This window comes from Oncorhynchus kisutch, linkage group LG14 (assembly GCF_002021735.2).
Source record: "Oncorhynchus kisutch isolate 150728-3 linkage group LG14, Okis_V2, whole genome shotgun sequence".
Taxonomy (NCBI): domain Eukaryota; kingdom Metazoa; phylum Chordata; class Actinopteri; order Salmoniformes; family Salmonidae; genus Oncorhynchus; species Oncorhynchus kisutch.
Window position 1 is genome coordinate 79,625,011 of NC_034187.2, and position 22,280 is coordinate 79,647,290.

Genomic DNA, 22,280 nt, shown 5'->3' on the forward strand with positions numbered 1-22,280 from the left:
AAATCAGTAGTTTAACACCTTTACAGTAGGAACACAGCAGATACCTATGGACTGTAAAATCAGTAGTTTAACACCTTTACAGTAGGAACACAGCAGATACCTATGGACTGTAAAATCAGTAGTTTAACACCTTTACAGTAGGAACACAGCAGATACCTATGGACTGTAAAATCAGTAGTTTAACACCTTTACAGTAGGAACACAGCAGATACCTATGGACTGTAAAATCAGTAGTTTAACACCTTTACAGTAGGAACACAGCAGATACCTATGGACTGTAAAATCAGTAGTTTAACACCTTTACAGTAGGAACACAGCAGATACCTATGGCCTGTAAAATCAGTAGTTTAACACCTTTACAGTAGGAACACAGCAGATACCTATGGACTGTAAAATCAGTAGTTTATAAAAATCAGTTGCAACAGTTATAAAAACAGTTAACACAACTGATTTAACTATCTATAAAAATGAATACTATATTAACTACTTTAAAACCTGTTATAAACCCTTCACATTAGATAACAGAGTTCCCCATCACGGATCATAACTACAGTGCAGATCCAGGATCAGTTTATCTGGTTCCATCGTTTTGGGACAAAGACAGCAGGGAGCGCTGCCCCCTAGTTACATCATCTGTTATAGGAGGAGGATTCACTATATATTGTACGAACTGCAGCGGCCACCCCTATACAGACCATCATCATCATCATCATCACTATCTGTGTTCAGATTTCAAAGAAATGTCATCATTAATTCAATAGGGTTACTTTGACAATTAACATTTCTTGAGATTTTTTAATCTCAGAGAAAATCATTCGATTTCACCTTTTAGAATTCAAAGAAAGATGTGTGAGTTGTAACGTGTCTGTATGAGTGAGTGCAGAGAAAGACACACGAATCATTCATATCTCACTGCAGAGATGAGAGAGAGAGAGAGAGAGAGAGAGAGAGAGAGAGAGAGAGAGAGACAGAGACAGAGACAGAGAGAGAGAGAGAGAGAGAGAGAGAGAGAGAGAGAGAGAGAGAGAGAGAGAGAGAGAGAGAGAGAGAGAGAGAGACAGAGACAGAGACAGAGACAGAGACAGAGAGAGAGAGACAGAGACAGAGAGAGAGAGAGAGAGAGAGAGAGAGAGAGAGAGAGAGAGAGAGAGAGAGAGAGAGAGTGAGAGACTTCCAACACCAAGTCAAAATCCTGCTCACACAGGTTTATTAATACAGACCATGTATTATCAATACTATATGCATAAGCTTTTTGTTGCAGCATTGTTCAGTTCTAAGCACCAGTTTACTCTGTAAACCAGGATGGAATACAATAGGTTGTTTAAAAAGTGTATCCTCGACCAAACGTTCCAGCCCTGAAGGCAGAGGTTCCACTCCCTCTTCAGATGTCCGGTTGGACGCGAGACCCCCAGATGTTGACAGCTGCCCACGGTGCGCCAGATGTGACCAAAACCGACACCATTACTAATTGGACAGGGCGTCACAACCCATGTAGAAAAAACTTACCGTCAGCGTGAACGACAGAAACCACCGTTAGCCAAACCAAGCATCCAAACATGGACGAGAAAAACAGGTTTTGGTCAATGCGTCGTGCCATCATTCTCTGCGCGCTCTGATTCTTTTGTTTACCGAAAAAAAGATTCCAAAGTTTTAAAGGAAATAAATCTCCCTTGGTGAGTTGGTGTGACAGGAGGGAGCAGCGGTTCCGTTATTTCCCTCCCGGTGGCAGACAGACTGAGAGAATCTGGAGTTGAACTTGTTGACACGAAACGGCAAACGGAAAGGAAAATGACGGTTGGTTCGGTTTATCTCCCAAAAAAGTGCCTTCGCGAGCAGATGGAGCATCGGCACGAAAACTCACGTGTCCCCGTCAGTAAATACGTGACGGCTCCCCAACCTGAAGTCTGGGCAGCAGCGCGAGCTGAGGAACACCAACCGTCAAGCAAGCCGGGTGTGCGTCTTTACGCACCGAGAGGGAGAGAGAGAGAAAAAAAAACTTTCTATGGTGTGGGTGTCGCGAGGCAACTTGCATATTTTTTCAGTTATTACATCCTCGAAAACTCATGCTCAAAAGTGTCCATGTTTTCGTCCCCCTCTTCCCTAAAGGAGCCCCGAATAACCTTTTGGGATTCAAAAGATTGCAGCTGTGGGTCAAACCTTTTTAGGTCAAAAAGGCAAAGCGAGGAAACCACTCTGAAAAGGTTATTTGAGAAAACCCCTGTGGCATGAAGCATTAGAAGTGGCAATCGGAAGGGACAAAAATGGGCTGGATTTTTTAATTTACAGGAACCCTTTGTTACATTAAACATAAATTTAACAAACCAAAGGTGCAAATATGAACCATTGCCTTGCAACTTCAGGGTACCTCGGATCACCACTAATTCTCAGAGTGTAGGAAACCCGTTATTTAATCCACACCTGAGAAATGTTTTATATGTTGGCGTATAGGCTTACAAGTCTTTGTATTTACACATGTTTGATTTATAATTAGTGGAAGAATCTGCAATAGCCTACACCACTCTGTTATGATGTGGGGAAATATTCTTCATGACACCTGCATCGCCATTTTCTTTCCACCACGGATATTCTCTGGCCCTCTGGCTTGCTATAATTGAGGTGACTGCTCCCCTGTCCCAGCTCTAGGTCCAGAACTCTCTCTCTCTCTCTCTCTGTGTGTCTGCTTTTACTGTGATAGAAAGATGGACGGCCATCTCCCTGAGAGACCAGCACCCTGCATCCAGGGCATTGTCTTGGTTAGTCTGTGCAATGAGATAACACACACACACACACAGTTGAAGTCGGAAGTTTACATACACCTTAGCCAAATACATTAAAACTAAATTTTTCACAATTCCTGACATTTAATCCCAGCAACAATTCCCTGTTTTAGGTCAGTTAGGATCACCACTTTGTTTAAAGAATGTGAAATATCAGAATAATAGTAGAGAGAATTATTTCTTTCAGTTTTTATTTCTTTCATCACATTCCCAGTGGGTCAGAAGTTTACATGCACTCAATTAGTATTTAGTATCATTGCCTTTAAATAGTTTAATTTGGGTCAAACGTTTCTGGTAGCCTTCCACAAGCTTCCCACAATAAGTTGGGTGAATTTTGGCCCATTCCTCCTGACAGAGCTGGTGTAACTGAGTCAGGTTTGTAGGCCTCCTTGCTCACACACCCTTTTTCAGTTCTGCCAGAAATGTTCTATAAGATTGAGGTCAGGGCTTTGTGATGGCCACTCCAAAACGTTGACTTTGTTGTCCTTAAGCCATTTTGCCACAACTTTGGAAGTATGCTTGGGGTCATTGTCCATTTGTAAGACCCATTTGTGACCAAGCTTTAACTTCCTGACTGATGTCTTGAGATGTTGCTTCAATATATCCACATTATTTTCCATCCTCATGATGCATCTCTTTTGTGAAGTGCACCAGTCCCTCCTACAGCAAAGCACCCCCACAACATGATGCTGCCACCCCCGTGCCTCACAGTTGGGATGGTGTTCTTCGGCCTGCAAGCCTCCCCCTTTTTCCTCCAAACAGAACGATGGTCATTATGGCCAAACAGTTCTATTTTTGTGTCATCGGACCAGAGGACATTTCTCCAAAAAGTACGATCTTTGTCCCCATGTGCAGTTGCAAACCGTAGTCTGGCTTTTTGATGGCGGTTTTGGAGCAGTGGCTTCTTCCTTGCTGAGCGGCCTTTCAGGTTATGTCAATATAGGACTCGTTTTACTGTGGATATAGATACTTTTGTACCCGTTTCCTCCAGCATCTTCACAAGGTCCTTTGCTGTTGTTCTGGGATTGATTTGCACTTTTCACACCAAAGTACGTTCATCTCTAGGAGACAGAACGCGTCTCCTTCCTGAGCGGTATGGCGGCTGTTTGGTCACATGGTGTTTATACTTGCGTACTATTATTTGTACAGATGAACGTGGTACATTCAGGCGTTTGGAAATTGCTCCCAAGGATGAACCAGACTTGTGGAGGTCTACAATAATTTTTCTGAGGTCTTGGTTGAATTCTTTTCATTTTCCCATGATGTCAAGCAAAGAGGCACTGAGTTTGAAGGTAGGCCTTGAAATACATCCACAGGTACACCTCCAATTGACACTAATGATGTCAATTAGCCTATCAGAAACTTCTAAAGCCATGACATCATTTTCTGGAATTTTCCAAGCTGTTTAAAGGCACAGTCAACATAGTGTATGTAAACTTCTGACTCACTTGGAATGTGATACAGTGAATTATAAGTGAAATAATCTATCTGTAAACAATTGTTGGAAAAATGACTTGTGTCATGCACAAAGTAGATGTCCTAACCGACTTGCCAAAACTATAGTTTGTTAACAAGACATTTGTGGGGTGGTTGAAAAACGAGTTTTAATGACTCCAACCTAAGTGTATGTAAACTTCAGACTTCAACTGTGCATGCACAGATACTTTTAAAGTTTAAGAAGCACCTAGAATCAAACACACTCAACCTAATTCAATGGCTCTAAGCTATACTGAGTGTCGTGAATGGGGGTTGAATATGAGATGGGGTTGTATTCTCCAATGAAGATTTTTCGGTTAACGGCTGATAATGATGTAATTTCAACTAGTTTTCAACCTGTTTCTCATTACATTATTTCAATCAGATTCAACCAGGGAGGGAAGGTAGGAGGGAGGGAGGGGTGGGAATTGGAAAGCTGATATTACTACTCAGACCAGTGTCTCCCTAGGGAGGAGAGAAGCGAGGGAGGTGGGAAGAGGGAGGGGAGGGTGTTATGTCCAAAAAGAGTGACAAAAGTTCACATTATCCTGGGAAATCACACTTATTCATCTCTATCCCTTTCTCATCCTCTCCGACACATTGCTTATTCATTTGTCTCTATTTGCTTACCTCTTCCCTCCTGCCCTGTCTCTCCAGTCCTCCTTCCTCCTGCCCTGTCTCTCCAGTCCTCCTTCCTCCTCCCCTGTCTCTCCAGTCCTCCTTCCTCCTGCCCTGTCTCTCCAGTCCTCCTTCCTCCTGCCCTGTCTCTCCAGTCCTCCTTCCTCCTGCCCTGTCTCTCCAGTCCTCCTTCCTCCTGCCCTGTCTCTCCAGTCCTCCTGCCCTGTCTCTCCAGTCCTCCTTCCTCCTGCCCTGTCTCCCCAGTCCTCCTGCCCTGTCTCTCCAGTCCTCCTTCCTCCTGCCCTGTCTCTCCAGTCCTCCTTCCTCCTCCCCTGTCTCTCCAGTCCTCTGCCCTTCTCCCCTGTCTCTCCAGTCCTCCTTCCTCCTCCCCTGTCTCTCCAGTCCTCTTCCCTTCTCCCCTGTCTCTCCAGTCCTCCTGCCCTGTCTCTCCAGTCCTCCTTCCTCCTGCCCTGTCTCTCCAGTCCTCCTTCCTCCTGCCCTGTCTCTCCAGTCCTCCTGCCCTGTCTCTCCAGTCCTCCTGCCCTGTCTCTCCAGTCCTCCTGCCCTGTCTCTCCAGTCCTCCTTCCTCCTACCCTGTCTCTCCAGTCCTCCTTCCTCCTGCCCTGTCTCTCCAGTCCTCCTGCCCTGTCTCTCCAGTCCTCCTGCCCTGTCTCTCCAGTCCTCCTGCCCTGTCTCCCCAGTCCTCCTGCCCTGTCTCCCCCAGTCCTCTTCCCTTCTCCCCTGTCCCCAGTCCTCCTTCCTCCTCCCCTGTCTCCCCAGTTCTCCTGCCCTGTCTCCCCAGTCCTCTTCCCTTCTCCCCTGTCCCCAGTCCTCCTTCCTCCTCCCCTGTCTCCCCAGTCCTCCTGCCCTGTCTCCCCAGTCCTCTTCCCTTCTCCCCTGTCCCCAGTCCTCCTTCCTCCTCCCCTGTCTCCCCAGTCCTCCTGCCCTGTCTCCCCAGTCCTCTTCCCTTCTCCCCTGTCCCCAGTCCTCCTTCCTCCTCCCCTGTCTCTCCAGTCCTCTTCCCTTCTCCCCTGTGTCCAGTCAAATTCACTTTTCTTTCTCTCTCCCCCCTCTCCCTGTTCCATCCCCCAACCTTTTTCTCCCTCTCCATCTCCCTCTCCTGTTCTATCTCCATCTCCCTCTCCTGTTCTATCTCCATCTCCCTCTCCTGTTCTATCTCCATCTCCCTCTCCTGTTCTATCTCCATCTCCCTCTCCTGTTCTATCTCCATCTCCCTCTCCTGTTCTATCTCCATCTCCCTCTCCTGTTCTATCTCCATCTCCCTCTCCTGTTCTATCTCCATCTCCCTCTCCTGTTCTATCTCCATCTCCCTCTCCTGTTCTATCTCCATCTCCCTCTCCTGTTCTATCTCCATCTCTCACTCATTTTGTGTTTGCCACCCATGGGACATTCTCTGAGATTAGAGTTAGATAAAGAGGAATGAGAGAGGGATGGAGTGGGAGAGAGGATTCACCACAGACTCAGAGGGGGATCCTCTGACACACACCTTGGATATTTATTGAGAGAAAACAAGGGAATGTTTGAGGAAAAAGAGAGAGATGAGTGAGAGGTAGCAGCGAGAAGAGAGACAATGAATCACACCTGTGCGATCTGACAGAAGAGGGTGAGAATGACATACATACCAAGTGTCCAGGGGACTGTCACTTTACTACAGCTATGTATGTTAATATCTCTCATGCACGCACACACACGCACACACACACACACACACACACACACACACACACACACACACACACACACACACACACACACACACACACACACACACACACACACACACACACACACACACACACACACAAATCTCAGTGTTGCAATTCTATGTGTGTGTGTGACTGAGGAGGAGTTGCTTACGAATACAGGGCAGTGTCTGTGTTTGGTCTCCTTGGTAACAGCCTCCTGAGCAGGCCTGGTGATTGGATCTGGGATTTCAGGGAGTGGCTCCAGCCTGGGTATGTGTGTGTGTGTTTGTGTGTATTTTGGTGTTTGTGTGTGTTTGTGTGTGTGTGTGAGACTGTGAATGAGCCGCACAATACCGCTCTCCAATCTTTAGATTTATACTCCAAGAAAAACCTCCACATTTTAAAATATATCAAATCTGAAATATAGCAACGTCCTTGTTCTAAATGAGTATATTTATTTAGACTACCATCAGACATTCTACACCAGGCTGCCAGGACTGGAGGAGAACAGTTCTATTTAAAGAAGACAGTTAATTAATGAGACTTTTACTGAGGCATTCTTAATTATCAAAGTATGCTGAGAGTGGAGGAGGGGACTGGGGTATACGCCTGTATACGTGAACACACACGGTCGCACACAGACACACACACACCACACACATGCACTCACATGAATGCACACACACACACACACACCTCCCTTATCCGCCCATTTATCCTCCTCCATGTTTGAGGGTGTGACCTTCAATACACTTCTTCATACACTGGGAATTAGGCAGAGGGACTGGTGTGATCTTCAAACACTAGGAATTAGGCAGAGATACTGGTGTGATCTTCATACACTGGGAATTAGGCAGAGGGACTGGTGTGATCTTCATACACTGGGAATTAGGCAGAGATACTGGTGTGATCTTCATACACTAGGAATTAGGCAGAGGGACTGGTGTGATCTTCATACACTGGGAATTAGGCAGAGGGACTGGTGTGATCTTCATACATTGGGAATTAGGCAGAGGGACTGGTGTGATCTTCATACACTAGGAATTAGGCAGAGGGACTGGTGTGATCTTCAAACACTAGGAATTAGGCAGAGGGACTGGTGTGATCTTCATACATTAGGAATTAGGCAGAGGGACTGGTGTGATCTTCAAACACTAGGAATCAGGCAGAGGGACTGGTGTGAGCTTCAAACACTAGGAATTAGGCAGAGGGACTGGTGTGATCTTCAAACACTAGGAATTAGGCAGAGATACTGGTGTGATCTTCAAACACTAGGAATTAGGCAGAGATACTGGTGTGATCTTCATACATTAGGAATTAGGCAGAGGGACTGGTGTGATCTTCAAACACTAGGAATTAGGCAGAGATACTGGTGTGATCTTCATACACTAGGAATTAGGCAGAGGGACTGGTGTGATTTTCAAACACTAGGAATTAGGCAGAGGGACTGGTGTGATCTTCATACATTAGGAATTAGGCAGAGGGACTGGTGTGATCTTCAAACACTAGGAATTAGGCAGAGGGACTGGTGTGATCTTCAAACACTAGGAATTAGGCAGAGGGACTGGTGTGATCTTCATACACTAGGAATTAGGCAGAGATACTGGTGTGATCTTCATACACTGGGAATTAGGCAGAGGGACTGGTGTGATCTTCATACACTAGGAATTAGGCAGAGGGACTGGTGTGATCTTCATACACTAGGAATTAGGCAGAGATACTGGTGTGATCTTCAAACACTAGGAATTAGGCAGAGATACTGGTGTGATCTTCATACATTAGGAATTAGGCAGAGGGACTGGTGTGATCTTCAAACACTAGGAATTAGGCAGAGATACTGGTGTGATCTTCATACATTAGGAATTAGGCAGAGGGACTGGTGTGATCTTCAAACACTAGGAATTAGGCAGAGATACTGGTGTGATCTTCATACACTAGGAATTAGGCAGAGATACTGGTGTGATCTTCAAACACTAGGAATTAGGCAGAGATACTGGTGTGATCTTCATACACTAGGAATTAGGCAGAGGGACTGGTGTGATCTTCATACACTGGGAATTAGGCAGAGGGACTGGTGTGATCTTCATACACTGGGAATTAGGCAGAGATACTGGTGTGATCTTCAAACACTAGGAATTAGGCAGAGATACTGGTGTGATCTTCATACACTAGGAATTAGGCAGAGGGACTGGTGTGATCTTCATACACTGGGAATTAGGCAGAGGGACTGGTGTGATCTTCATACACTGGGAATTAGGCAGAGATACTGGTGTGATCTTCATACACTAGGAATTAGGCAGAGATACTGGTGTGATCTTCATACACTGGGAATTAGGCAGAGGGACTGGTGTGATCTTCATACACTAGGAATTAGGCAGAGGGACTGGTGTGATCTTCATACACTAGGAATTAGGCAGAGATACTGGTGTGATCTTCAAACACTAGGAATTAGGCAGAGATACTGGTGTGATCTTCATACATTAGGAATTAGGCAGAGGGACTGGTGTGATCTTCAAACACTAGGAATTAGGCAGAGATACTGGTGTGATCTTCATACATTAGGAATTAGGCAGAGGGACTGGTGTGATCTTCAAACACTAGGAATTAGGCAGAGATACTGGTGTGATCTTCAAACACTAGGAATTAGGCAGAGATACTGGTGTGATCTTCATACACTAGGAATTAGGCAGAGGGACTGGTGTGATCTTCATACACTGGGAATTAGGCAGAGGGACTGGTGTGACCGTCGTACACAGTGGTGGAAAAAGTACCCAATTGTCATACTTGAGTAAAAGTAAAGATACCTTAAAAGAAAATGACTCAAGTAAAAGTCACCCAGTAAAATACTACTTGAGTAAAAGTCTAAAAGTATTTGGTTTCAAATATACTTAAGTATCAAAAGTAAAAGTATAAATACTTTTCAAAGTGCTTTATTAAGCACGTGACCCCCAAACCAGGGTCACGCTCCAACACTCAGACATCATTTACAAATGAAGCATTTGTGTTTAAGGAATCTGCCAGATCAGAGGCAGTAGGGATGCCCAGGGATGTTCTCTGTTTAGTGTCCTCCAGATCAGAGGCAGTAGGGATGACCAGGGATGTTCTCTGTTTAGTGTCCTCCAGATCAGAGGCAGTAGGGATGACCAGGGATGTTCTCTGTTTAGTGTCCTCCAGATCAGAGGCAGTAGGGATGCCCAGGGATGTTCTCTTGATAAATGCGTGAATTGGGCCATTTTCCTGCCCGGCTAAGCATTCAAAATGTAACGAGTACTTTTGGGTGTCACGGAAAATGTATGGAGTAAAAAGTACATTATTTTCATTAGGAATGTAGTGAAGTAAAAGTAAAAAGTTGTAAAAAATATAAATAGTAAAGTAAAGATACCCCAAAAACTACTTAAGTAGTACTTTAAAATAACTTTACTTAAGTACTTTACTCCACTGGTCGTACACTAGGAACGGGGCAGATGGACTGGTGTGACCATCGTACACTAGGAATGGGGCAGATGGACTGGTGTGACCGTGGTACACTAGGAATGAGGCAGATGGACTGGTGTAACCGTGGTACACTAGGAACGGGGCAGAGAGACTGGTGTGACCGTGGTACACTAGGAACGGGGCAGAGAGACTGGTGTGACCGTCTTACACTAGGAACGGGGCAGATGGACTGGTGTGACCGTCGTACACTAGGAATGAGGCAGATGGACTGGTGTGACCGTGGTACACTAGGAATGAGGCAGATGGACTGGTGTGACCGTGGTACACTAGGAATGAGGCAGATGGACTGGTGTGACCGTGGTACACTAGGAACGGGGCAGAGAGACTGGTGTGACCATCGTACACTAGGAATGAGGCAGATGGACTGGTGTGACCGTCGTACACTAGGAACGGGGCAGATGGACTGGTGTGACCGTGGTACACTAGGAACGGGGCAGAGAGACTGGTGTGACCGTCTTACACTAGGAACGGGGCAGATGGACTGGTGTGACCGTCGTACACTAGGAACGAGGCTGGGGTCACTCCTAGAACAATACACACACAAACACACTGCCTATTAGGCCTAATAACCTAAACTGTCACACTGCTTGTAAAAAGTAGGCTACAGTAGAGTAATAGTTTGTAGCAGTATAAATGCGCCCTCTAGAGACGCTTTGGGAACAGGCTCAGATTACTCAGTTTAGTACTTTTGTAAGCGATACTCAACTCCCTCTTACAACCGTCTTCAACCATTTGGTATAGCTATTATACTCGTCACGTTGTTGTATACTTCTCATCACGTTTCATTCGATTAAATAGATTAGGCCTGCTACGCATGTATCTATTGTGAGACTAACGCATAACATGTATAAAAATACATGGAATTAACTCGAATGTGTGGTTTTGTGAAAAGGAGATTTTAGACGAAAATAATGATGGAGCGGTCTCTGCAATAAACAGCAAACTCTTGGCGATATATTCGGTGGTTCCTGTATACCAGTCAGTGTTTTTCGGATTCAGAACCGGTCAGTGCCCCTGTGACAGTTCGGTGACCCACCTCGCCGTTAACGGACCGGGAGATATTTCGGTGTCGCGTTGCTGAACTTCTCCAACGCAAACTCACTATCAAAACAAATCGGACACACGTGCTTTTCCCGCAGAAAAGACGTCACCGCCACAGCCCTCCCCTTCCATGTCCACCGTAGAAAACAAATACTAGAATAACAGAAGAAACTGATCAAATGGTTTTGGATCACGTTTTTCAAACATGTTAACGTTTCAACCCGCTCGAGCAGGAGGGGGGTTATTGAGGCCAGCTGATTAGCGCTGCGAGCTGTCTGAGAGGCGGAAGTGAAGTCACCAGGAGCGCGTCCATGTTATTATTGTTATTTTGGTAGTTGGCAGTGTGATGAGACGGACTGGAGAGCCGCCGGGCTCAAAGACTAGGTTATTGCTCTTCCAGGCCGCCCCGGACTAAGCAGCAATCCCGGAGAAAGAAGCCCTGTTGCCGGCAGGGGAGAGCACCCAGTCCAGGCTCCTCTCCCACCAGCAGCCCTTCGAACGACACAGGCTACAAAAACAATACGGTACCCGACAAACCTAACGCTAGCCCCAGACGTGTTGTGTACGGTAACACCCTCCGCAGTACGGTGACACCCTCCGCAGATATGAACGGCATCACCAAGGGCAGGTTTGAGGTAAGAGCTGCAGAAACGGGACAGGAGTGTGTATGTAAACGGCTATGAACGGTAGTATATTTTCGGTATGGTGTTTGTGCGTGCACTGTTTGAATTGTACATGCTGGAGGGAGCTGGGGCTTTGTTGGTTAAGGGTAATATGAAATCCTGTTATTGTCCAGACAGACGCACAATCTGACTGCTGCAACACCGAGCTCAGTCTGTGGTACAGGAGCGACGGATAGGGCTGAGGTTGGTTGCCATAGTAGGGCTGAGGTTGGTTGCCATAGTAGGGCTGAGGTTGGTTGCCATAGTAGGGCTGAGGTTGGTTGCCATAGTAGGGCTGAGGTTGGTTGCCATAGTAGGGCTGAGGTTGGTTGCCATAGTAGGGCTGAGGTTGGTTGCCATAGTAGGGCTGAGGTTGGTTGCCATAGTAGGGCTGAGGTTGGTTGCCATAGTAGGGCTGAGGTTGGTTGCCATAGTAGGGCTGAGGTTGGTTGCCATAGTAGGGCTGAGGTTGGTTGCCATAGTAGGGCTGAGGTTGGTTGCCATAGTAGGGCTGAGGTTGGTTGCCATAGTAGGGCTGAGGTTGGTTGCCATAGTAGGGCTGAGGTTGGTTGCCATAGTAGGGCTGAGGTTGGTTGCCATAGTAGGGCTGAGGTTGGTTGCCATAGTAGGGCTGAGGTTGGTTGCCATAGTAGGGCTGAGGTTGGTTGCCATAGTAGGGCTGAGGTTGGTTGCCATAGTAGGGCTGAGGTTGGTTGCCATAGTAGGGCTGAGGTTGGTTGCCATAGTAGGGCTGAGGTTGGTTGCCATAGTAGGGCTGAGGTTGGTTGCCATAGTAGGGCTGAGGTTGGTTGCCATAGTAGGGCTGAGGTTGGTTGCCATAGTAGGGCTGAGGTTGGTTGCCATAGTAGGGCTGAGGTTGGTTGCCATAGTAGGGCTGAGGTTGGTTGCCATAGTAGGGCTGAGGTTGGTTGCCATAGTAGGGCTGAGGTTGGTTGCCATAGTAGGGCTGAGGTTGGTTGCCATAGTAGGGCTGAGGTTGGTTGCCATAGTAGGGCTGAGGTTGGTTGCCATAGTAGGGCTGAGGTTGGTTGCCATAGTAGGGCTGAGGTTGGTTGCCATAGTAGGGCTGAGGTGGTTGCCATAGTAGGGCTGAGGTTGGTTGCCATAGTAGGGCTGAGGTTGGTTGCCATAGTAGGGCTGAGGTTGGTTGCCATAGTAGGGCTGAGGTTGGTTGCCATAGTAGGGCTGAGGTTGGTTGCCATAGTAGGGCTGAGGTTGGTTGCCATAGTAGGGCTGAGGTTGGTTGCCATAGTAGGGCTGAGGTTGGTTGCCATAGTAGGGCTGAGGTTGGTTGCCATAGTAGGGCTGAGGTTGGTTGCCATAGTAGGGCTGAGGTTGGTTGCCATAGTAGGGCTGAGGTTGGTTGCCATAGTAGGGCTGAGGTTGGTTGCCATAGTAGGGCTGAGGTTGGTTGCCATAGTAGGGCTGAGGTTGGTTGCCATAGTAGGGCTGAGGTTGGTTGCCATAGTAGGGCTGAGGTTGGTTGCCATAGTAGGGCTGAGGTTGGTTGCCATAGTAGGGCTGAGGTTGGTTGCCATAGTAGGGCTGAGGTTGGTTGCCATAGTAGGGCTGAGGTTGGTTGCCATAGTAGGGCTGAGGTTGGTTGCCATAGTAGGGCTGAGGTTGGTTGCCATAGTAGGGCTGAGGTTGGTTGCCATAGTAGGGCTGAGGTTGGTTGCCATAGTAGGGCTGAGGTTGGTTGCCATAGTAGGGCTGAGGTTGGTTGCCATAGTAGGGCTGAGGTTGGTTGCCATAGTAGGGCTGAGGTTGGTTGCCATAGTAGGGCTGAGTTGGTTGCCATAGTAGGGCTGAGGTTGGTTGCCATAGTAGGGCTGAGGTTGGTTGCCATAGTAGGGCTGAGGTTGGTTGCCATAGTAGGGCTGAGGTTGGTTGCCATAGTAGGGCTGAGGTTGGTTGCCATAGTAGGGCTGAGGTTGGTTGCCATAGTAGGGCTGAGGTTGGTTGCCATAGTAGGGCTGAGGTTGGTTGCCATAGTAGGGCTGAGGTTGGTTGCCATAGTAGGGCTGAGGTTGGTTGCCATAGTAGGGCTGAGGTTGGTTGCCATAGTAGGGCTTGAGGTTGGTTGCCATAGTAGGGCTGAGGTTGGTTGCCATAGTAGGGCTGAGGTTGGTTGCCATAGTAGGGCTGAGGTTGGTTGCCATAGTAGGGCTGAGGTTGGTTGCCATAGTAGGGCTGAGGTTGGTTGCCATAGTAGGGCTGAGGTTGGTTGCCATAGTAGGGCTGAGGTTGGTTGCCATAGTAGGGCTGAGGTTGGTTGCCATAGTAGGGCTGAGGTTGGTTGCCATAGTAGGGCTGAGGTTGGTTGCCATAGTAGGGCTGAGGTTGGTTGCCATAGTAGGGCTGAGGTTGGTTTGCCATAGTAGGGCTGAGGTTGGTTTGCCATAGTAGGGCTGAGGTTGGTTGCCATAGTAGGGCTGAGGTTGGTTGCCATAGTAGGGCTGAGGTTGGTTGCCATAGTAGGGCTGAGGTTGGTTGCCATAGTAGGGCTGAGGTGGTTGCCATAGTAGGGCTGAGGTTGGTTGCCATAGTAGGGCTGAGGTTGGTTGCCATAGTAGGGCTGAGGTTGGTTGCCATAGGGCTGAGTTGGTGCATAGAGGGCTGAGGTTGGTTGCCATAGTAGGGCTGAGGTTGGTTGCCATAGTAGGGCTGAGGTTGGTTGCCATAGTAGGGCTGAGGTTGGTTGCCATAGTAGGGCTGAGGTTGGTTGCCATAGTAGGGCTGAGGTTGGTTGCCATAGTAGGGCTGAGGTTGGTTGCCATAGTAGGGCTGAGGTTGGTTGCCATAGTAGGGCTGAGGTTGGTTGCCATAGTAGGGCTGAGGTTGGTTGCCATAGTAGGGCTGAGGTTGGTTGCCATAGTAGGGCTGAGGTTGGTTGCCATAGTAGGGCTGAGGTGGTTGCCATAGTAGGGCTGAGGTTGGTTGCCATAGTAGGGCTGAGGTGGTTGCCATAGTAGGGCTGAGGTTGGTTGCCATAGTAGGGCTGAGGTTGGTTGCCATAGTAGGGCTGAGGTTGGTTGCCATAGTAGGGCTGAGGTTGGTTGCCATAGTAGGGCTGAGGTTGGTTGCCATAGTAGGGCATAGTAGGGCTGAGGTGGTTGCCATAGTAGGGCTGAGGTTGGTTGCCATAGTAGGGCTGAGGTTGGTTGCCATAGTAGGGCTGAGGTTGGTTGCCATAGTAGGGCTGAGGTTGGTTGCCATAGTAGGGCTGAGGTTGGTTGCCATAGTAGGGCTGAGGTTGGTTGCCATAGTAGGGCTGAGGTTGGTTGCCATAGTAGGGCTGAGGTTGGTTGCCATAGTAGGGGCTGAGGTTGGTTGCCATAGTAGGGCTGAGGTTGGTTGCCATAGTAGGGCTGAGGTTGGTTGCCATAGTAGGGCTGAGGTTGGTTGCCATAGTAGGGCTGAGGTTGGTTGCCATAGTAGGGCTGAGGTTGGTTGCCATAGTAGTGCTGAGGTTGGTTGCCATAGTAGGGCTGAGGTTGGTTGCCATAGTAGGGCTGAGGTTGGTTGCCATAGTAGGGCTGAGGTTGGTTGCCATAGTAGGGCTGAGGTTGGTTGCCATAGTAGGGCTGAGGTTGGTTGCCATAGTAGGGCTGAGGTTGGTTGCCATAGTAGGGCTGAGGTTGGTTGCCATAGTAGGGCTGAGGTTGGTTGCCATAGTAGGGCTGAGGTTGGTTGCCATAGTAGGGCTGAGGTTGGTTGCCATAGTAGGGCTGAGGTTGGTTGCCATAGTAGTGCTGAGGTTGGTTGCCATAGTAGGGCTGAGGTTGGTTGCCATAGTAGGGCTGAGGTTGGTTGCCATAGTAGTGCTGAGGTTGGTTGCCATAGTAGGGCTGAGGTTGGTTGCCATAGTAGGGCTGAGGTTGGTTGCCATAGTAGGGCTGAGGTTGGTTGCCATAGTAGGGCTGGGGTTGGTTGCCATAGTAGTGCTGGGGTTGGTTGCCATAGTAGTGCTGAGGTTGGTTGCCATAGTAGGGCTGGGGTTGGTTGCCATAGTAGGGCTGGGAACATGGTTAAGGGCTGATGCCTTAAGGACAGGGCTGGGACTGGGGTAGCTGTTAACACAAGCCAATCATTGTTTACTCAGCTACAGTCATTATAGTTCTCTGGTAGTGATTGCAGTCAGTCACTACTATGCCCGGGTAAGCAAACAACATGGGGTATAGGGATGAGGCTGGGACCAGGGTATAAGGGGATTGATAGGCTGGGGTATAGGTGGTGGGCTGTAGTGAGAGAGAGAGTGGGCTGAGGTATAGGTGGTGGGCTGTAGTGAGAGAGAGAGTGGGCTGAGGTATAGGTGGTGGGCTGTAGTGAGAGAGAGAGTGGGCTGAGGTATAGGTGGTGGGCTGTAGTGAGAGAGAGAGAGAGTGGGCTGAGGTATAGGTGGTGGGCTGTAGTGAGAGAGAGAGAGAGTGGGCTGGGGTATAGGTGGTGGGCTGTAGTGAGAGAGAGTGGGCTGGGGTATAGGTGGTGGGCTGTAGTGAGAGAGAGAGTGGGCTGGGGTATAGGGAAGGGACTGAGATTGGTTTGGGCTATATTTATTTATTTTGACCTTTTATTTAACTAGGCAAGTCAGTTAAGAACAAATTCTTATTTACAATGATGGCCTACCGGGGAACAGTGTTCCTTGTTCAGGGACAGATCTTTACCTTGCCAGCTCGGGGATTCGATCTGGCAACCTTTTGGTTGGCCCAACGTTCTAACCACAAGGCTACCTGCCGACCCCGCCCTATAGGGGTGAGGCCGAGACGATTTAACCTGGAGGCTTGAATTTGTTTATAGCCCATATAGGCAACTACTCTAAAGCTAACTGCCCTACAAAAGTCAGTGTTATTCAGTGTCGTATGTAAGTCGTCTCCCACCTCTCTCTGTCGGTAACAGACTCGTTGGGTTGGTCCGCTGTAGAACGGTCACTGTCATTCGTCGCGGCAACATACATGTTATATAGGCACCGGGCTCCTATCTCCTTAAACTGGGAACCAGCCTGCTCGAGCTCAGACCAGAGGGTGCACAACATACAGACCTTTGCAAGTAGAAATGTCATAACTAGAGCTAACATGATTCCTCGCTTAACAAAGTTAGGCTATGTCTGTTCTACATAATAGGGATTGTGCCTTACTGAACACATTAGGTAGGGTAGCATGTGATCTGTAATGGTTATCTTGCAGTGTGTGTGTGTGTCAGGCCCGGCTCCAGGATGAAATCATTATTATCGCTTTAGAGCCCCTAAATAAACAAAGTAGATTAGTCCTACTGCTGTTCAAATGTACACAAATCTATCTGGAATGTTTCATATAATAACAGAAGGGTATGTGCCCCACTACGACATACCAACACACACAGATCAGCTGACAGGAAGAGCAACCACTAGGCTGTCATATATTCTTACAGGCTTCATAGTTTAAACTTCAATACTTAGAACTATAGGCTAGATTTCTGTAGAATGTGTGACGCTCTGCGATGAGCGTAACCTACATTAAGCCAAGCCGCCGCTTCTTCGGCTGCGCACTATTTTCTGTGGGAGAGTTTCAGAAAAGCGAACTAAATCAAACTAAGTGCGGGTATTCATAGCTGGTGTGAAATATCCTACACGACAGGAGACAATTTTGAATCTGTGGCGAATAAGAGTAAACACCTATTCAGATAGTAACACACGCTATAGCAAGAGAGCAGGGAGGTGGCGAATAAGAGTAAACACCTATTCAGATAGTAACACACGCTATAGCAAGAGAGCAGGGAGGTGGCGAATAAGAGTAAACACCTATTCAGATAGTAACACACGCTATAGCAAGAGAGCAGGGAGGTGGCGAATAAGAGTAAACACCTATTCAGATAGTAACACACGCTATAGCAAGAGAGCAGGGAGGTGGCGAATAAGAGTAAACACCTATTCAGATAGTAACACACGCTATAGCAAGAGAGCAGGGAGGTGGCGAATAAGAGTAAACACCTATTCAGATAGTAACACACGCTATAGCAAGAGAGCAGGGAGGGGGCGAAAAAGTAGGCTTTTTTATAGTATTGACATCAGTTTTACAGTAGCCCATCACGCAACGACTGTGTGTAATGAAAATGAATGATAACAGAGTGAACGTTTGTCTACTTCTTTTTAGTAGACTGGACACGGTATTGGTCCTAAACTACTGCGACATACAACACGTACAAAGATGTAGGCCTACCCGAAATGCAGCCATATACACAACTGTCATTTCGTTCACAAGAAAGCATGTGACGTTGAAGAGAAGCCCCACGAAGACTGGTAGCCTAAGAGGCGCTCATTAAATCAGCACACAGCGTAACCATGGATTCAGGACCGACCGGTGAGCTCGATGATACTTTCAGCACCACCGAAGTGGACAACCAGGACAATAGGAGCACCACACCAGGGGCTCGCCTCGGAGCACAACCAATAGGCTACATTGGTCATTGTCCCTATACCAATAAAATAATGCAAAGCTGGATATCTATCAATAGCAATAAGACCCCAAAAGCAAGTCACAGAAATCTAACATGCATTGAAGTATAAAGCAAAGGCCTAAAGCAAAGGCCTAATGTAAAAAGCAAAGGCCTAATGTAAATTATACATTACATTTAAAAAATCTTCCAAACAACCAGACTTACATGAGGGAAAAACAATGAATGAATAATTCTGTTGTGGCTGTAGCTTACCATTGTAGAAGAGCCTCCACCAGTTAACTATTTCCTTTGCTAAATCGCGATGACATTTTCCTCACCACGGCATCCAAAGTGCTAAAAAACAGTTATGATACAACCCCATCTCGTTTCCATCATCATGCTGACCCCACTGTGCTTTCAACTACATACTATTGCAGAGTTTCTCATGAGTCTGTCGCCTGCTTGAAGCTGGTGTTTCCAATTCAGCATCACATCGCAGTTTTTCTTATTTAGCGAACTCCATGACTATACCTAAAACAAGGGGTTGTAGCAGCACACAAGTAGCCTACAAATGCATACTGGGCTGTGCATGCCCTAAGCTCGCGAGGTGAGCGGTACTTGAGCAAAATTGGAGGGGGCGAAAAGACCGACACTCCAGCCTTTGGGGAAACTCAGTCCAGTCAAATTGGGCGTGCTCCGCTCACATACTCCGCTCCGGCTCCCGCTCACATACTCTGCTCCCGCTCCGGCTCACATACTCTGCTCCGGCTCCCGCTGACATACTCTGCTCCGGCTCCCGCTCACATACTCCGCTCCGGCTCCCGCTCACATACTCCGCTCCCGCTCACATACTCCGCTCCGGCTCCCGCTCACATACTCCGCTCCGGCTCCCGCTCACATACTCCGCTCCGGCTCCCGCTCACATACTCCGCTCCGGCTCCCGCTCACATACTCCGCTCCGGCTCCCGCTCACATACTCTGCTCCCGCTCCCGCTCACATACTCCGCTCCGGCTCCCGCTCACATACTCCGCTCCGGCTCCCGCTCACATACTCCGCTCCGGCTCCCGCTCACATACTCCGCTCCGGCTCCCGCTCACATACTCCGCTCCGGCTCCCGCTCACATACTCCGCTCCGGCTCCCGCTCACATACTCCGCTCCGGCTCCCGCTCACATACTCTGCTCCCGCTCCCGCTCACATACTCTGCTCCCGCTCACATACTCTGCTCCCGCTCACATACTCTGCTCCCGCTCACATACTCTGCTCCCGCTCACATACTCTGCTCCCGCTCCGGCTCCGGCTCCGGCTCACATACTCTGCTCCGGCTCCCGCTCACATACTCTGCTCCGCTCCCACTCTGCTCCGGCTCCCGCTCCGGCTCCGGCTCCCACTCACATACTCTGCTCCGCTCCCACTCTGCTCCGGCTCCCGCTCCGGCTCCGGCTCCCACTCACATACTCTGCTCCGCTCCCACTCTGCTCCGGCTCCCGCTCCGGCTCCGGCTCCCACTCACATACTCTGCTCCGCTCCGGCTCCGGCTCGGGCTCCCGCTCCGAATCCATTATAATCAGATTTCTCCGTCATTGTCATCTTGATGGACAATCAAGGCGGAACAACATTGCTGTGGAGAGACATAGACGGAGTCTGAAGACAAAAGTGAGAAATGATTTTGGAGAAACTGAAGATGGATCGAAGGCAGATTGAGGTGAAGCCCACCCACAGGACTGGAAAACCAATCACTGACCCAGGTGACAGGCCCACCCACAGGACTGGAAAACCAATCACCGACCCAGGTGACAGGCCCAGGCCGGTAGTGGTCAAGTTCCTGAGGTTCAAAGACAAGGTATCTGCTCTGAACCGAGCCAAGTACTTGAGAGGAACATATAGTACATCTTCCTCAATGAGGACTATCCTGAAGCTGTGTGCCAGAAGAGGAAAGAACTGATCCCAGCCATGAAAGCTGCCGGAGCGCGTGGGGACATTGCTTACATCTGCTATGACAGACTCATTGTCCACCCTCCCTCCCAAAAGCCTGGAAGGGATGAGAGCGAGCCAAGCCTATGGGTTCGTAGCATCAACCCTGCAGCACACACACACACACACACACACACACACACACACACACACACACACACACACACACACACACACACACACACACACACACACACCAAATGATTCAATCGACTGCTGAATGTTTTCTTTTTTTCTTTCTAGTTGTTTGGTCTTTTCCATGTGATGTCTCTCTCTGATCAGCTACCAAGGAAAGGACTACGAATAGCCCGTATGCATTTATGTAGCCTTAGAAATAAGGCTAATGAAATCAATAACTTGCTAACGTCATATAATGTTCATATATTAGCCATTTCTGAGACACACTTAGATCATTTCTTTGATACAGCAGTAGCAATACAAGGCTATAACGTCTACAGAAGAGACAGGAATGCCTATGGGGGAGGTGTGTGTATCTCTGTAATGCTTCAAGAGGATCTCATGTCAAATGTTGTTGAAGTGTTGTGGTCATATAAAGCCTAATCTTTTGGGTTGTTGCTATAGGCCACCAAGTGCTAACAGTCAGTATCTAGATAATGTGTGTGAAATGTTTGATAGTGTGTGTGGGATGTTAACAAAGGTCTATTTTCTGGGTGACCTGAACATTGACCGGTTAGCAACTAGCTGTCCTCTCAACAGGAAGCTTCTAACTGTGACTAATGCCTGTAATACAACCCAGGTTATTACACAACCAACTAGCTGTCTTCTCAACAGGAAGCTTTTAACTGTGACTAATGCCTGTAAAACAACCCAGGTCATTACACAACCAATTAGCTGTCCTCTCAACAGGAAGCTTCTAACTTTGACTAATGCCTGTAAAACAACCCAGGTTATTACACAACCAACTAGTGTTGGATCTGTGACATCCACTTGTATTGATCATATCTTCACTAAGGCTGCAGAGCTATGCTCAACAATATCAGTTCCCATTGGCTATAGTGACCAGAACATTGTGACAATAACAAGGAAAACCAAAGTGCCAAATGTTGTGCCAAATTCATGAGATAATACTAAATGTTTTCTCAGGACTCTTGTTGAAGATTTTAAAACGTATGTGTTGGTCTGATGTGTCTGAGGAACTGTTGTTTAAACTTCTTCATTATTGTCCTGATGGTGGAAATGGGCATTTTCAACCATTTGAGCTATTTTCTTATAGCCATTTCCTGATATGTGCAGCTCAACAACTTTTTGTCGGACAGCATTACTGTATTCTTGGGTCTGTCCCATAGTAATGGATGACTATGGAAACTTGGCTTGTGTGTCACCTCGTATTTATACCCCAGATAAACAGAAAGTCATGGGTTACGACTTAAGTGTTCCTAATCACTCACGTGGAGAGTTAGGCCTATTCAACCAATAGAACCCAGAGTGTGTTCTTCAGTGGGAATTTTTTGTGACATCAGATATGTACAGTGCGGTGACCCTCAGGGCAGTTGCCTTGGGCCATTACTCTTCACTATTTTTTTACAAATGATTTGCCACTGATCTTACACAAAGCTAGAGTGACTATGTCTGCAGATGATTCCACACTCTACATGTCAGCACCCAAAGCCAGTGACATCACTGACATTCTAAACAAGGAGTTACAGTCAGTATCAGAATGGGTGATTAATAATAGACAGGTCTTAAATACATTGACAGCTAAAAGCGTTGTGATTGGTTGAAAACATTCTCTAAGACCTAAACCTCCACTGTAGTTGTGTATAAAGGGTGTGACCATTGAACAAGTTCAGGAAGCTAAACTCCCAGGTATAACATTATATAGTCAATTATCATGGTCAAGTCATATTGACTAAGTTGTTGTGAAGATGGGGAGGTCTGTCTGTATAAAAATATGTTCTGTGTTGACACAAATCTACTAGTTGTTCAGGCTCTAGTCTTGTCTCATCTTGATTACTGTCTGGTAAAATGGACTAGGTTAGGGATATGGTCAAGTGCAGCAAGGAGAGACCTAGCAAAGCTACAGCTGTCTCAAAACAGAGCAATGTGCCCTTTTAACTGCACATAGAGAACTAACT

General features: G+C 47.7%; 1 protein-coding gene across 2 annotated transcripts in view; it reads left to right on the plus strand.

Moving 5' to 3' along the window:
- The first annotated feature begins 11,059 nt into the window (after positions 1-11,059).
- LOC109879612 (F-box/LRR-repeat protein 2-like) overlaps positions 11,060-22,280 on the plus strand; it is a 28,692-nt gene continuing 17,471 nt past the window's right edge. The window contains exon 1 of one of the 2 annotated variants that reach the window (XM_031789023.1): positions 11,060-11,748. In XM_031789023.1, the coding sequence (XP_031644883.1) occupies positions 11,719-11,748 (30 nt within the window). In that variant the 5' untranslated portion in view covers positions 11,060-11,718. The remainder of the gene's footprint in view (positions 11,749-22,280) is intronic. The other variant, XM_031789024.1, reaches the window with a different exon arrangement.